The sequence below is a fragment of the Amphibalanus amphitrite genome, unplaced genomic scaffold, assembly GCF_019059575.1.
Source record: "Amphibalanus amphitrite isolate SeventyFive unplaced genomic scaffold, NRLGWU_Aamphi_draft 000051F_arrow, whole genome shotgun sequence".
In the NCBI taxonomy this organism is placed as follows: Eukaryota; Metazoa; Arthropoda; class Thecostraca; order Balanomorpha; family Balanidae; genus Amphibalanus; species Amphibalanus amphitrite.
In genome coordinates, this window is record NW_024881547.1 from 318,793 (window position 1) to 332,575 (window position 13,783).

A 13,783-nucleotide genomic window follows, 5' to 3' on the forward strand; every position below is an offset into this window, starting at 1 on the left:
CTGAACGGAACATTGATATTACGTTAACTATGAAACGTAATTAAACTCGGAGCAAGCGCAGCTAACAAGTGAAAAATATATGCTAAACAAGTTTTTAAAAGCCATCATCACAGTCAACTAATTCAGTTACCTAAACGTGATGCGACCCCAAATACACAATACTTCTCTTTTCTCATATAAACATCTGTCTTCCGTTGTCTTTAAAGTTGCGTTCTTCCGTTTTCAGTTTTATATTTCTTCTTACATTATCTTTCGGTTAGATCAGATTCAAAAGCAAACATGTTGAATCGTAAATCAAAGTTTTTTACTTTGATGCCTGTTTGCGATTACCAGATGAAATATCATTTTAATTAATTTTGTACTTTAACACCGCATTACAGCGACATACGACCGATGTTCATTTTATTTAGCTCCCTAAGCCTAATTAAATCAAATAAATCGGAACCCCGGAATCACTCTATAACGATAAACCGAAATATTTTCTTTTCTGGCCCCGGCTGACCCCCTGTTCTCGTCCCGGCAGGCTGGTACCAGGGGATGCGTCTGATGGACTCGGCCACCGGCTGGTTCCCCAGTAACCGCTGCCAGGAGATCATGTCGGAGCACGTGCGAGCCCGCCACCTGCGACAGCGCTACGAGGTGCTGCGCATCACGGGCGACTTCCTGCGCCAGGAGCGCGAGCGCAAACTGCGCGCCGAAAAGGAGGCGGGCCGGGGCGGGTCGCCGCCGTCCGAGCGGGCGGCGGCCGTCTGAGGTGCCGCCCCCGCCCCCGCCCCCGCCCCCACCCCCGCCCGGTGTGGGGAGTCCAGCCCTGTGTTCGAACTGGCAGTCCTGCCGACTGGCGCCGCGCGCTCCCAGCTGTGACCGCGGACCCGGACACGGCGCCGGTGTGTCCGGATCCCACGGACCGAGCGCGGATCCCCGGTCACCGCGCGCGTGAGTCGTATTCACATTCCTGTTGTGAACTCGGGTGACAGGATCTGTTGCTGCCAAACCCAATGTGATATTGTTTTAGATATGTTGGCCGATGTAACTTGTAGTAGGCAGATGGTTCACTAATGTGTTTATTAACATGGCGGCGCGCTGAGCAGTAGGTCGTATCTCAGTCAGTTGTTGGCGAGCTGCAGTCGCATCGTGAAGTCTCGTGTTAAGTCGTCGGCGCGGTTAGAATATCAGCGTTGACGGCAATAATGTTGTAAATATTCCATGTGGAGCCTTAAGAATGCCGCTTTATTCATTGCAATACAGAATGCTCAGAGACGTGTTTCGGTTTGTGTTGGATGCGTTGACACATGGATAAACCTGGAAATGTAGTAGCTGCCGAGAAATCTATGGTGGCACTGGCTCGCTCAATCATCCACAGCCTTATTTGATCACAAAGCGTGAGTCACTTGGAGCTGAATTAAAACATTCTGAAACAGGTGAAGACTCACTTCTACGCCATGCCGTCTGAATCACTCGGGGTATGTGCGTGTTAGAGCGGACGTAAATCCTGACCGGTATTTTGGAATGAATCACACCTCGATCACAACCAGTCCCGTTTGCCCATCGAGCTAGTGCGGTGAATCTCGGAGTAATGGGGTGTCGGGTGAGTCTCGAACGTTTATGGTTGGATATTTGCTTCTCCAAAACGGTAGTTGAAGTGCTTTCTGTGTAGATCATAACGACGAACAGCGTCATTACATTTATTTTTTTTTTGCTTTGACCGCCAATTAAACAGAATTTCTAGTCGCCATCTAGTTTTATCATGGTGTGTATGTAAATAAACACCTAAACATTTCACGTACTTAACTGAAATAAAATGCTCTAAATGTCTTCATTGAAAGTAAAACATGAATTCGTTTATAATCAAATCGTTAAGGGTAAATCGTTTCTCGTTTATTTAAACGTGACGCATGCATGTCCCAACGTTTCGTGATATTCACCTTATTAATTTTCCAATAGTTCGACAATTATCAGAATAGTATTGTTAAGATCACAGGTCTGACTTTTATATGGGCTTTGAGGCAGAAAATGCCGCGAAACATCGGACTATTTAGGTGCTTACTTTATTTGTTCGGCGAATTTATAATACTCGATAAACGATCAGAAACTCACCATTGACGCTTATGCAACGTTTTTACGGTAGACGCTTGTAGCGGTCAGTGCTGAATTTAACTTCCTAAGCGGTCAGATTTCATCGGCGCATGATTCTTAGATGCACTTAGCTCTATCTTTTCAACGGACGGATTGACAAAGCCGGGGTCAACCGTAGCACACATACCTACATAAATACCATATTCGCTCCTCTAGCGATCGGGGTAGCCGTCAGCATTCGTCAGTCTATGTCCCTTACCTAACACCGCGATGCTATGTCTTATATCGACCAGTCGGGTCACGGTCTCTAAGCACAGTCTCAATTTCTCTACTGTCTCTCCAATTCCCATGAGAATGGCACTTGGCCGACTATTTGCCACCGGGGGCTGGGGCACACCGTGGATGATCCAACGCGGGGAGGACGGCTCGTGGGTTGTCCCGTCGAGAAGCCTGTCCGGCGGGACAGTATAGCCTGCCAGGCGCCCGTTCTCTGGCTGTCGCACTGCCGCACGGAGTCGCTGCTGAGAGGGTTTCAAATCCCCGGCTAAAATAGGACGGTAGAGTGTATTCTTGGATCATAGCGTAGCGACCCTAAAGATTGCCTCACTGCAAGTTGCAACGGCGGACTCGGGACAGTAGCTGCCGCCATGACCTCGTCATACACTCAGCATTTGAAGCATCGCCAAGCGACAAAGGTAAGCACTAAGCACTAATTATTTTCATCGATTTTGGCGGAAAGATCGCATCCAGGTATATATGTAGAGCTGTAGGCATCAAGGCCCTGATGCTTTTGTTATTGAACAGCTCTTCTCTTTCGCCTCCCGATACCATTCCTGCGCTCTTAGACAACGGGCAATAACGGCATATAGCCGGCCCCCGCTCAGTCAGCATCATTCCAGCCCATCTCTATCCGTCGGCCGTCCCCTGAGCTGAGTCACCTGAGCTGACCGGTACATACCACCTGAGCAGCTCAGAGGGACGGCTCACGACTCTGACTCACGACCATAGTACACAGCGGTCACGTGACACGGTACACAGCGGTCACGTGACACGACTGAGTGACGCACCGGCGGGTCACGTGGCCAGGAAATGCCGTACGCTTCCGTCGGATGGCCGGAGGAGAGGACAGGGAGGCCACTGAGGGTCTGACTGGAGTATAGCTGAACAGTTATGTGAGACGGCACCTCATCTACGGGGATCTTACCGTCTCGAGTCAAAACACAAAGGCGTTGGATCGAGGTGGCACCGAAGCGCTCATAAGAGGAGCTTAATTGATGTACATACATACGTGCGTATCTCCCCTTTTCTCGAATGGTTCACCTGTCCTTGATTTCAGTGTACCTCCAGTAACGCTGCCTTCCATTCATTTTAGGTATCTTACATAACGCGAATGCACGACTATTGACTCCGGTCCCAGCTTTCCATCAAAGCGGTACCTACCATGCACAAATCCGCAGACTGGTTTTGGAGCTCAAATCCATTTTTTATCGGTGGGACGCTCGGAGCGCATCCAAACCGGTTCTTTGTTAGGTACTCGATGACATCAGCCTGGTCGGCAGAAAACTCCGACCACTGCGGAGCTGCAGCCTCAAACATCACCGGCCCATCCATGGCTATAATAATGCTTACTTACAGAGGTAGGTACAGAACATATGAAATAATGTAGTTAGCAATAGCGCTTTTAGCACGATGCGCTTGACCAGCGAAAGGGATGGTGCCCAACAGCGGCTCGGCAACCATTTTTTGGTAAAGTTAGCTAATAATTATTTTCCAATGATCCGATTACTGAGCCTCTACCTTGGAACATTTAACCCCAAAGGCCACCGGTGGGCCTAAAACTTTAAAATGATCGGATACGTATTAGTCGCTGCATCTCGTAACGACGCAAACGACTCGTTTTCTTCCTGCGCGGCTCTACTTCGGTGAAACGGTGAGGGTCTCCACCCCTCGGCTGGAGCGTGGGTATGTAGAAAACCGATAGGTCGAGCGAGTTTTGGGGCTCCACAGTGCTTTTACCATGCCCTCGCCGGAATTGGCGATTTTTTTTTTTACATTTACCCTATACACCCCGGCTAAGGGGATCGAGGTCGGGTGGGACTCCCCCTCGCTCCTTTGACCCTTAAGCGGTCAAATTTGAACTATAATTTTAGTTCAAATTGAGCTAAATCTCCACGAAAAGAAATGACTAATGAGTGTGTGTAGCCCGTTATGAGACGCGGCAAACGACCTCAGAGGTCAGGTCGAATGGCCCAATGGGGGTCCGATCCTACAAAGGCCTTCATAGAATTGGATACCCGGCCTACCTACGGGTAACGGGCCCCTCAAAATTTGAGAGCGGTGCGAGTCGAACGAAGCGGAATAGGCACCCAGACCCTTACATACATACAGACAGGTCAGTACCTACAGGCGTGCCGCGTGGGTCTCACATTGGCTGTCAGGGCACACATTATGACATTAGCCTGGCTGAGACCTGGGGATGGCCGATGTTTGGTAGCGGTGGGAGCGGTGGGAGCCGGGAGGGTCAAAATGCCCCTGCCCCTGGCCCTGCATGTCGACATGTCGGGTCGGTACTGGATTTCACTTATTTGTAAATGCTTTACCACATATCGAAACACTCGCAAATATTTTTTGGGAAGCTATCCCGTAAGTTTTCCACCTCGAAACAGGCGCACCGGTGACCGGACTTCAGATCACAAAACAAAATATAAATTAAAATGCAATAGTTAAAGTTCTTGATTAAATTCAGGTGGCTCAGCTGATTTTATCAAGTGACATCTGCGCCGTTTATGTACCGGTATTTTGAGCCAGGTAGATCTCTTTGTTGTTTTCAAAGTTGGCTATCTGTGATCGCGGTGTTGGTGGGTGGTGGTGTCTTCAGACCATTCCATGGTGCATAGAAATTATTAGGTTTGTATAATGCTGGCATTTCGTGCAGATAAACATGCTATATTTACTGGTAGGGACCCTGCTTGGTTTGGCCTGAAGGGAATACTCATTCTGACCGACGATGGATCGTGGCTGCTTCCCAGCTTTTCTTGCTCTGGTCATCATTTGAAGACTTATGTTACCTTATCTCATAATGTAAACTTCTTCAGTATATTCAGCAAATTTGATTTTACATTGTCATGAAATCCTACAAGTCATAATTTTCTAATATCTCAAAAGGAGGCTAAATGAACCCGAAGTATCGTAATGGGGCACCTCACTCTTTTCAGCTTTTTTGTGAGGATGCAAAGCTTAAATAGTCTGGGCTGGAGCAAGGGCTGGAGTGCAAAGCACTGCAGGAGAGACTGCCAAACATGGTTAAACAAAATCTCGGTGATGAGGTGGTACTCAGCCAATGTGTCAGTGTTGTGCTTTGCTGCATGGATAATTTGAGTGATCCTTTTATTGCAGCTTTTGTTATTGGATGGAAATATTTATCAACTTTATAAAAAAGGATTATAGACCTTGCTTGGTGTGAGCTGGTGCAGATTTTCTGCTTGTTGGTTCTGGGCCAAGTGTGGGCATGTCTGTTATTAGTTATTACCTTGGTCGTTGCTGTTGCCGCTTATCAACTATGCTGCCACACTTTTCAGTCTGACCACACTTGCTGGTCACAAGAGGTTTGACAAAGCAGCAAGCATTGAGGAAAATTTGCTAAGATCTGGCTGGTTATTCTCAGCAAAAGTTGACAAATTAAACCACTGAATTTGTTAGGTTTCACCTTAGTGTGTAGATTTGTTATGTAAATGATTGATTGAATGCTAACAATCCCAAATTTTCATTGGGTAAATTACCTGTGCAGTAGTTTAGTACCTAGGCACCTAAGTACTTTATCATGGTAAAGCCTACACCCCTCCCGGCTCCCTTCAAAAGTTGTGCGACATTGATGCAACAGGAAGGAGAAATCCACACTGACCAAGGTTTTCCTGCATCTCTGGTCCTATTCCCTTATTGATTGAAGTTATTTGTGAATGCAGGTACTGGTTCCATAGCTCAGTTGGCAGAGCATTGGGCTCTGGGTGGTGAGAGCATGTGTCCCAGTTACAAATGTGGGGTAAGTTCAAAGAGAGATGGGCACTCGATGCTTATAAGCATCTTGATGAGTATGGTTGCAGTTGATGGTAGGCAGTAGCCAGGCAAAGGCAGTGAGAGGACCAACCATACACAGCTATGTGCACACCTTAAACTTCAGACTCAAAATTATGCCATAGGCCAGGCATTGTGTGATCGAATGGTCAAAATTATGCCATAGGCCAGACATTGTGTGATCGAATGGTAGAGCACAGCCGACAGGGCCAATGCAACAAGCTCCACTTAGCAAGGACTCTATCATTGTGAATCCTTCCATTTGAAAAGCTTTGGACTTTGGACTAAATTTGTTTTAAAAAATGGTGAAGTGGAAGTGAGGACCTCTGAAATACTTTGTTAATACCAATCTTTTGCTTGACACCTGATGAGGAAAACTGCACCAATGCTGTTAAATGTAACTAAGAAAATAAAGTTAGTACCTAGGTAAGGTGGTTTAGGGTAACTTTGAAATAAATAAGGATAGTAACTACCAGTAAACTACCCTGACTGACTCAATAACTATCCCATCCTGATCTGAAAAAGGATGTTTTCAGAGAACATGCTAGTTGAACAGAACAACAAGATGCCTTTCTACTGCAACTTACCAATGAGGCCATCTATATTTTGTTTGTGACATTGCAATGTGGTGTAGTCAAAATTGAAAGATCCTTATGCATCTTAAACTAAAAATGCATTGCACCTCTTGCACTGTTAGCATTTGGTCTCCACTTAAGCTGTTGTCTGACCATTGTCTGTTTTCAGGTGTATTGTGACTGTTGACCTGCTATGGACCTAGGACATCCACAGCGTCCCCCACCAAGTTATAACCAGGCTGTGGCCCTCCACCCACCAGGTAAGCCTAATGACACTTCAATTACAGGCTATTTTCAAGTAATTTTGTCTTGCCACCTTGTTACTCACATCTCTCAGAAACTTTGTCTTTGATTGCATGAATGCTGTCCAGCATCATTCAGAATTCCACAAACGTATGTAAAACAATAGCTGCTGAACTTTTCGCTTCAAATTCACCAGGTGTCAGTTTGCTTCACTGTCACAGGAATTTTGCATGCAGCCTTGCCTCGACTATTGACTTTAAATCGATGGCTGACCAGTGCAGTGCTAGAGCTAAGAAGTCACTTGACCATCGATTCCGATTCCTGATCCCATCCTGTAGCCAACCATTACAACTCAGATGCATCTCCGGCCAGACAATGTGACAACGAACTGTCGGCTACCGGCAACGAACCGCATAGGTACCCCACCCACTGTCCTTTATTGTGATGCTTTCTCTGAATGGCATTTTATTGACAGTTGTAATTTTGTTGCTACCAGAACGTGTCAGCCTTCCCAGAGGACTGTTGCTGAGAATGATGAACCCACGGGTACCATGCATGCTACGGATGCCCGTGCGTGCCTGCAATGTCACTATTAATTGCCAGCAGTGTCAAACATGTTTCTTATCTATGTGACTCCAAAGTGTCACGGTGACTTTAATTACTCCGACAGGAGCCCGCACCGTCAGCGGCAGCGACACAGACGTCTCCACGTCTGCCGAGAACCTGACGCACGAGGAGAAGTATGTGCTCAGCCATACGGAGCGTCAGGACCCCCAGGTTGGTGAGAACGGAGCAAGGTTCTATGTGTCACCGTCGACGTACCCAGCGGACGATGGAACGAATAAAGTCATTAGTCATGCTTAGTATATATTTTTAGCTATGTTATTGATTAACTGTCATTTTTTATGTGCATGGGTGAACATATTCGAATGTTTTTATCAATGCCTATGCAATTGGTTTGACGTGAAACATATGTTACACGGAGAACCGTTTTTGCTTTAGGTTCAGATGTGTTTAGTCCCGTTATTGTCCGCGCTTGTCTTGTGATTCACAGTACACTGTTCTACAATTCCCTCGGTAGTGTCACATTTCAACACACACTCCGCAGTCCTCTGCCATGTCTGCTCTGTAGCCGCCGGTGGTGTCTCGCCGCCGGCCGGACCCCCAATCCACCCGGTCTGATTATGTACGTGAGAATCGCGCCCAGAGCCGTTTCCTGTCATTGTTTGCGAGCTTTTTACGGCTCTGGCGTGGGCGTCTCGCTGGCGGCCGACTGTTTTCCTTGGTCCTTGACCGCGCGCGATGCGTTACAGGGCGAAGAGAACCTGGTGAAGACTGCGTTGACGGGAGCCGACTTCGCCACGCCGGCAGGAGCCATGGAATGGGTCAAAAGGTGCGGAGCGCGCGGTGGATGGTCATGGCTCAGTGGGATGACACTTTTCGTGGGAACGAGGGACACAGCTTTGTCATGATACAGCTGCTTGGCAAATGGGTGGAAGAAAGCGTTGTTTTGTGAATGAATGAGGCGGTTATAGGAGGGAAAGTTTTGTTACATGAAGGCATTGCTGACCACTACTTGGCAGCCATTCTTTTTTCACGGTGCTAGTTTTATTCTTGTTTAAACGTGGGCCTCTTGCTGATGTGCAGTGCTGCTGCCCTTTGTTTCTATGTCTCTATTCCGGTACATTCACGGTTCAAAACAACCTCCCGTGCCATTCATGGGCTCACGCTACGTCGGCTCTTTTATTCTGCCATTGCATGTTAGGCTTTCTAATACATTGTATATTTTGGCAGGAGGAAATGCTTTCCTGCCCTTGGTCTATCGGTATCGTGATAGAATCTCGTAGCATGCCTTTCCCCGATTGCCCTGATCGCATTGAGCCATACTATACCGCTGCCTCGAACTCCGGTAAAAAGCTGCTCGTGTTTTCCGTGAGGAGACTTACGAACGTCGCCATTGTATTTCCGTAAGTGCGTATCACCCTTACGTAACGTGTATGTCCCCCCTCCGGCAGCGTGGAGAAGGCTCTGAAGCGGCCGATGGGCCCTCCGACGGGGCGTCCGCCGCCCCAGTACCCCCGGCCCGGCTCGGCGGCCGCCGCCGCGGCTGTGGCTGCCACCGGACAAATGCCCTACAGCAGTCTGGAGAGGCTGCTGGGACAGAGAGATGGCACAGGACCGGCGCAGGTCAACGGAAAAGAGGTCAGGGTTGGACGAGCCTGCGGTAGATAATAATTGTTCGGGGTCGGTTGATGGGTAAGCGAAGGATCGCTGAGATGACGTACGATCAGACTTATAGCTGCTGCTGGGTGTTGATAAACAGCTGCAGTTATGCATTTGAAGTATATGGTAAGTATAGCAAACTTGCCATGCGCTTTATGTTCTTTTATGCCTGCTTTTAGTAGGCGTTGTCGGCTGGCTGGTAGTATTTTTGTTCATTGTATTTTGCTGGCACTCATTTACCGTTTCCTCCCGAATACCAATGCACTTGAGTAATCGGTCATAAGGCGACGCCGTTTCCATATCTAGGACGATCAGTTACTTTGTTGAATGGTAATTGACAAAACAATTAGCATGACTACTACGGTTTGACGAACTGAGACAGCCTTGCGTTGTCGTATGTTTCCTTGAATATTGTGGGAAACGTTAACCAACGATGATTTTCCCGCATAGGAGCTGTAACATTGGCTTATTGTATACATGCTGTCACACACGTTATATACGTCTTCATTTACGTATGCTCTTTCTTATCAGGCTATTAGTGAGTTCTAGAGTCAGCTATTTCCCGCTTGATGACTGGCTTGTGATAAGTAAGCTAGTCAGTGGGCGTTTATCGCGGTGTGAAGTCGAAAGTGACATCGGTCTGCTATCCTTAACCAGATATTACTATTAACAGCGCCCTCTCAACACACGACATCTCGCCTGACTGACTTACCTCCCTCCCCCTCCGGCCTCCAGACGAAGCCTGCTGCGATGGGCAGCGGCGTCACTGGCACTGGTGGGGGCGGCACTATGAGCGACAAGTCCAATTCGTCGTCCTCCAGCCAGCTGGCGCCGGCCGAAGGCTCGTCGACGGGATACGACGCCGGCGGAGCGGCCAGCGCGAGGGCGGACAAGTCGCCTCTGTCCCGGTCCCAGCCCGATCTGAACCGGAATGGTGCCGGCGACCCTCTACGGTGAGTAGGAAAGGGGTAGAAGGGAAGGGAGGGATGGGAAGATTTGGGATTAGTTAGAAGGAAGTGATGGGGGGATTGGTAGGACGGAGATGGAAGGGAGGGACGGTAAGCCTGGTGATTGGTGGGAAATGAGTGGTGGAAAAGAACGTGATGGGGATGTCTGCTCGCGCATGACTTGTTTGCCAGTATGTTGTGACTGCTGTCTTGTGGGCCATCTTGCTAGTGTCTGTGTACTACTGTCGTGCGCACTAACTGTCTGACTGTTTTGCCCTTTTCACCAGGCCACCGGCTGGTCAGTACCGGGAGCCGCCCGACTACGTAGCCGCCAACGCGCACGAAATGATGCAGATTCTCATGCTGGAGAACTCCAGCCTCAAACAGGAGATTGATATGTGCCAAAGAAAAGTGGCCAAACTTCAAAAGGTGGGTGATTGTAATCTCTAATGTTCTTGCTGTGATTTGCTTTGCAATGATCAGAATCGTCCAATTGCGCTAATTGTAAGACAGAACGAAGCTTGATCCTAGTGCGGTCAAATTAAGTAAGATATGTGAAACGAATATGACATTGTAATCAAAGCTGGTAAATGTCTAATCAGTGAATACAAGGCACGAATGTCAACTCTGGTGATAACGTCTGGAGCACGTGTAACCGCCGTCCGTTTTTCCCGCCTTTCCCACATACTCAGTTCGCGCGCGAACTGGAGAAGCTGCAATCCGACTACGACGACCTGGTACGAACGTGTCAGCGGCGCGAGCAGCTCGAGTACATCGCGCGCCAGAAGCTGACGTCCGAGGTGCGGCGCGCCACCGACCTCAACAACAGTCTGTCCAGCCAGCTGGACACCTCCAAACTGGACGAGGATAAGAAGCAGACCGACCGGCGCGAGGTGCTCATCAAACAGCTGGTCGCTCAGAGTACGTATAGGATGGATGCGTCGGCATGTTGTGGTGGGGATTGCTGATGATGGCTTCTGTATCTTTTTTTCGAGTAGATATACTCGTATGCGGGCAATTAAATGTTCGTGTGTGCAGTGGCGTGACTGTTGAAAATGGAGTGCTGAGTACCTACCGATAAGATCACAGATGCTGACAACATTTTACCTGCCCAGAAAACACTGTTTCTGTTTAATTGCTTCCTCTGATAAAATTTATCGGAAAGTGATTTGAAAACACTTGTAAGATAAACATCGAGCGAAGCTTATCAGTAACGCTCATTTATCACGGACGTGTGTCTTCGCCTGGCTGCTCGTCATACGCAAATCAACAAGTCACACACCTTTTCCCACTAATGCTTCCCTTGTCCCCACAGACAAGGATCTGCAGGCGGTCAAGGAGCGGCAGGAAATCGAGCTGACGGCCCAGCGGGCCACCCTGCAGGAGCAGCGACAGTACATCGACATCCTGGACACGGCGCTCTCCAAGGCGCAGGAGAACGTCGTCAGGGTCGAGAAGGAACACTCGGAACGGGTTAGTGCAGTGAAGTCTGCGAGAGAGCTATCATATTTATCAGCATGCTCTTCAGCATAGCTCATTCGCTCTATTACAACACGAGACCTTTTCTCACAATTTGCATATATTTCTTTGTTTTTTAAAAGCCCTTTTTAGGCTTGTTTATCGTAAACCGTATTATTTGTCATCTAAATAACGGTTAGAGCGTCAAGGGCTTTGATGTTACGCTGTGTCTCAAAGTTACATTCAGGCACCATCGTCGCCACCACTCTCACAACCTCTTGTCTTCCTCTAACTGACAACCCGCTCTCTCCACCCACAGCTGCAGACTCAGTACGTGGACAGAAACACGTTCGTGGAGCGAGTGACTCAGCTGCAGCGAGCGCTCACATCCTGCCACCTAGCCGCCGACCGGCGCGAGGCGGCGCACAAGAAGATTCGCGCCGACCTGGAGCGAGAGATTGCCGAACTGAAGGCTGCCGTTGCCGGAAAACAGGTGGGAGGGGGTTGGGCAGGGAAAGAGAGTGATCGGTTGTTGGTTCTAAATGCGTGTCGGTTTATGGGAATTATGATTTTATTTATCATGAAGTCCGTGGGAGGTTCTTTGCTTGTTTTAGTCGAGTAATTTGCAGAAATTCATCGTGGGCAATTTTTCGAATATCAGTAATTCATCTCACTTTATCTGCCATGCGCCATGTTGATGTAGTCATTAAAACGGTCACAGATTACATGGGTGCTACCGGCGACAATTGTGCTTACTTTCTCCTGACTCCCTGGCGTCGATATATTTTCTGACCCGGGTCTGTCTGACCACCGACAGGGCGACGATAACGGCAACTCGCGCCAGGAGGAGCTGGCCGACCTGCGGCAGAAGCTGCGGGACGCCAACGAGCGCATCCTGATGCTGGAGACGGAGTTGGCGCACTGCCAGCAAAAGTTCGTCGACAACACACGAGAAAGGTGGGCGGTCGCCCGCGTTTTGGGAAGGGAGAGTAATGTTTTCGTGTGTAGATAAACGGACATTTGTGAATTGACGTACTTTTCCTGAAGAGATAGCAGATAAGAGAGAAGAGGGAATATTGTTGCTGTGAAGCTTGTTTTACATTTGTCTGATGCTTAACTAGTCAATAATAACTTCTTTTTTGATAATAGTCACAACTTATCGGTAATCCTATGATAGCTAAAGGACTCTCAACTTTTGGTACTGCACGCAGAATGCCCGTGTCTATTTCACTGTGCACCTCTCCCGTCTGATCTCCCAACTAATTCCTCCTCTGTTCGACAGCGAGCTGATGATGGAGCGCTCGCTGCCGCCGCGGCTGGAGCCCACGCCGCCCCCGACCCACCAGCTGCACCAGCTCACAGGCAGCCAATCACACGCATCAATGGAGGAGAGGTCAGTCAGTTATTGAGATGTCAGTCGTTCAATCTGACATGGGGAGTTATGGGGCAAACCGTTTCATTGGGTAGAGGTAAGTCAGCTGGCATTTCCGTTCGGTGCTGCACTACGTTGCTGCCTTCGCATTCCTAGTGCAAGACGGAAGACTCGTCGTATATCAGGAATGCCTCAGAGCAGCATCAAAGTGCTGATAAAGATAACACGAGTGTTATGACTTATGTGTGTCTGTCAAGCTTATCAATCAAATCAAAGTTATGTAGTAGACTAGTTATCGTCCGTCCTTTGATGACCTTATAATAGTCGCCCTCGTTTTGACGCCTTTTGACCGTCCCGTCCCCCACAGGGTACTGGGTCTGGAGGCCCGGCTGGTAGAGAAAGACGCCATGATCCGGGCGCTGCAGAAACACGCGCTAGAGGTGCCCGCCCTGATGAGAAACCCGCACAGTCGACAGAGTAGCCTGCAGTCGCTGGCCGGCATGAACTCCAGGTCAGTAACAGTCGACAGAGTAGCCTGCAGTCGCTGGCCGGCATGAACTCCAGGTCAGTGAAGAGTAGCCTGCAGTCGCTGCTGGCATGGACTCTAGGCCAGTAAGGGGAGCGTGGGCTGGAGTGTGACAGGGTGAACCCCAAGTGTACGACAATGTGTTGCAATGTGTTCATAAGGTCAAGTATGGTCGTGATTTCATGGCCAGGGTGACTGTATAATATTGAAATAATGACTGAGGAATTCAATATATGCCATATTTCAGTTTGCCTCACAGCGCCATCTAAGAACCTGTACTTGGTAAATGAAC

The 13,783-nt window shown here is 48.6% G+C and overlaps 2 protein-coding genes across 16 annotated transcripts in view; both read left to right on the plus strand.

The window, feature by feature from the left end:
• Positions 1-1,256, plus strand: part of LOC122377847 (pneumococcal serine-rich repeat protein-like) — a 99,495-nt gene extending 98,239 nt beyond the window's left edge. For all 6 annotated transcript variants that reach the window (XM_043358343.1, XM_043358341.1, XM_043358342.1 and 3 more), the window contains one exon: positions 524-1,256. In XM_043358343.1, coding sequence (XP_043214278.1) covers positions 524-753 — 230 coding nt within the window. In that variant the 3' untranslated portion in view covers positions 754-1,256. The remainder of the gene's footprint in view (positions 1-523) is intronic.
• Positions 1,257-4,730: 3,474 nt separating this feature from the next.
• LOC122377837 (angiomotin-like) overlaps positions 4,731-13,783 on the plus strand; it is an 80,650-nt gene continuing 71,597 nt past the window's right edge. For 2 of the 10 annotated variants that reach the window (XM_043358318.1, XM_043358326.1), the window contains exons 1-13: positions 4,859-4,983; positions 6,892-6,982; positions 7,636-7,742; positions 8,279-8,358; positions 8,981-9,167; positions 9,924-10,141; positions 10,423-10,564; positions 10,828-11,056; positions 11,451-11,608; positions 11,913-12,086; positions 12,411-12,550; positions 12,876-12,986; positions 13,333-13,476. In XM_043358318.1, the coding sequence (XP_043214253.1) occupies positions 6,916-6,982; positions 7,636-7,742; positions 8,279-8,358; positions 8,981-9,167; positions 9,924-10,141; positions 10,423-10,564; positions 10,828-11,056; positions 11,451-11,608; positions 11,913-12,086; positions 12,411-12,550; positions 12,876-12,986; positions 13,333-13,476 (1,757 nt within the window). In that variant the 5' untranslated portion in view covers positions 4,859-4,983; positions 6,892-6,915. Of the gene's footprint in view, positions 4,984-5,064; positions 5,120-6,891; positions 6,983-7,635; positions 7,743-8,278; positions 8,359-8,980; positions 9,168-9,923; positions 10,142-10,422; positions 10,565-10,827; positions 11,057-11,450; positions 11,609-11,912; positions 12,087-12,410; positions 12,551-12,875; positions 12,987-13,332; positions 13,477-13,783 lie in introns of those variants that run through there. The other 8 variants (XM_043358325.1, XM_043358317.1, XM_043358323.1 and 5 more) reach the window with 8 other exon arrangements.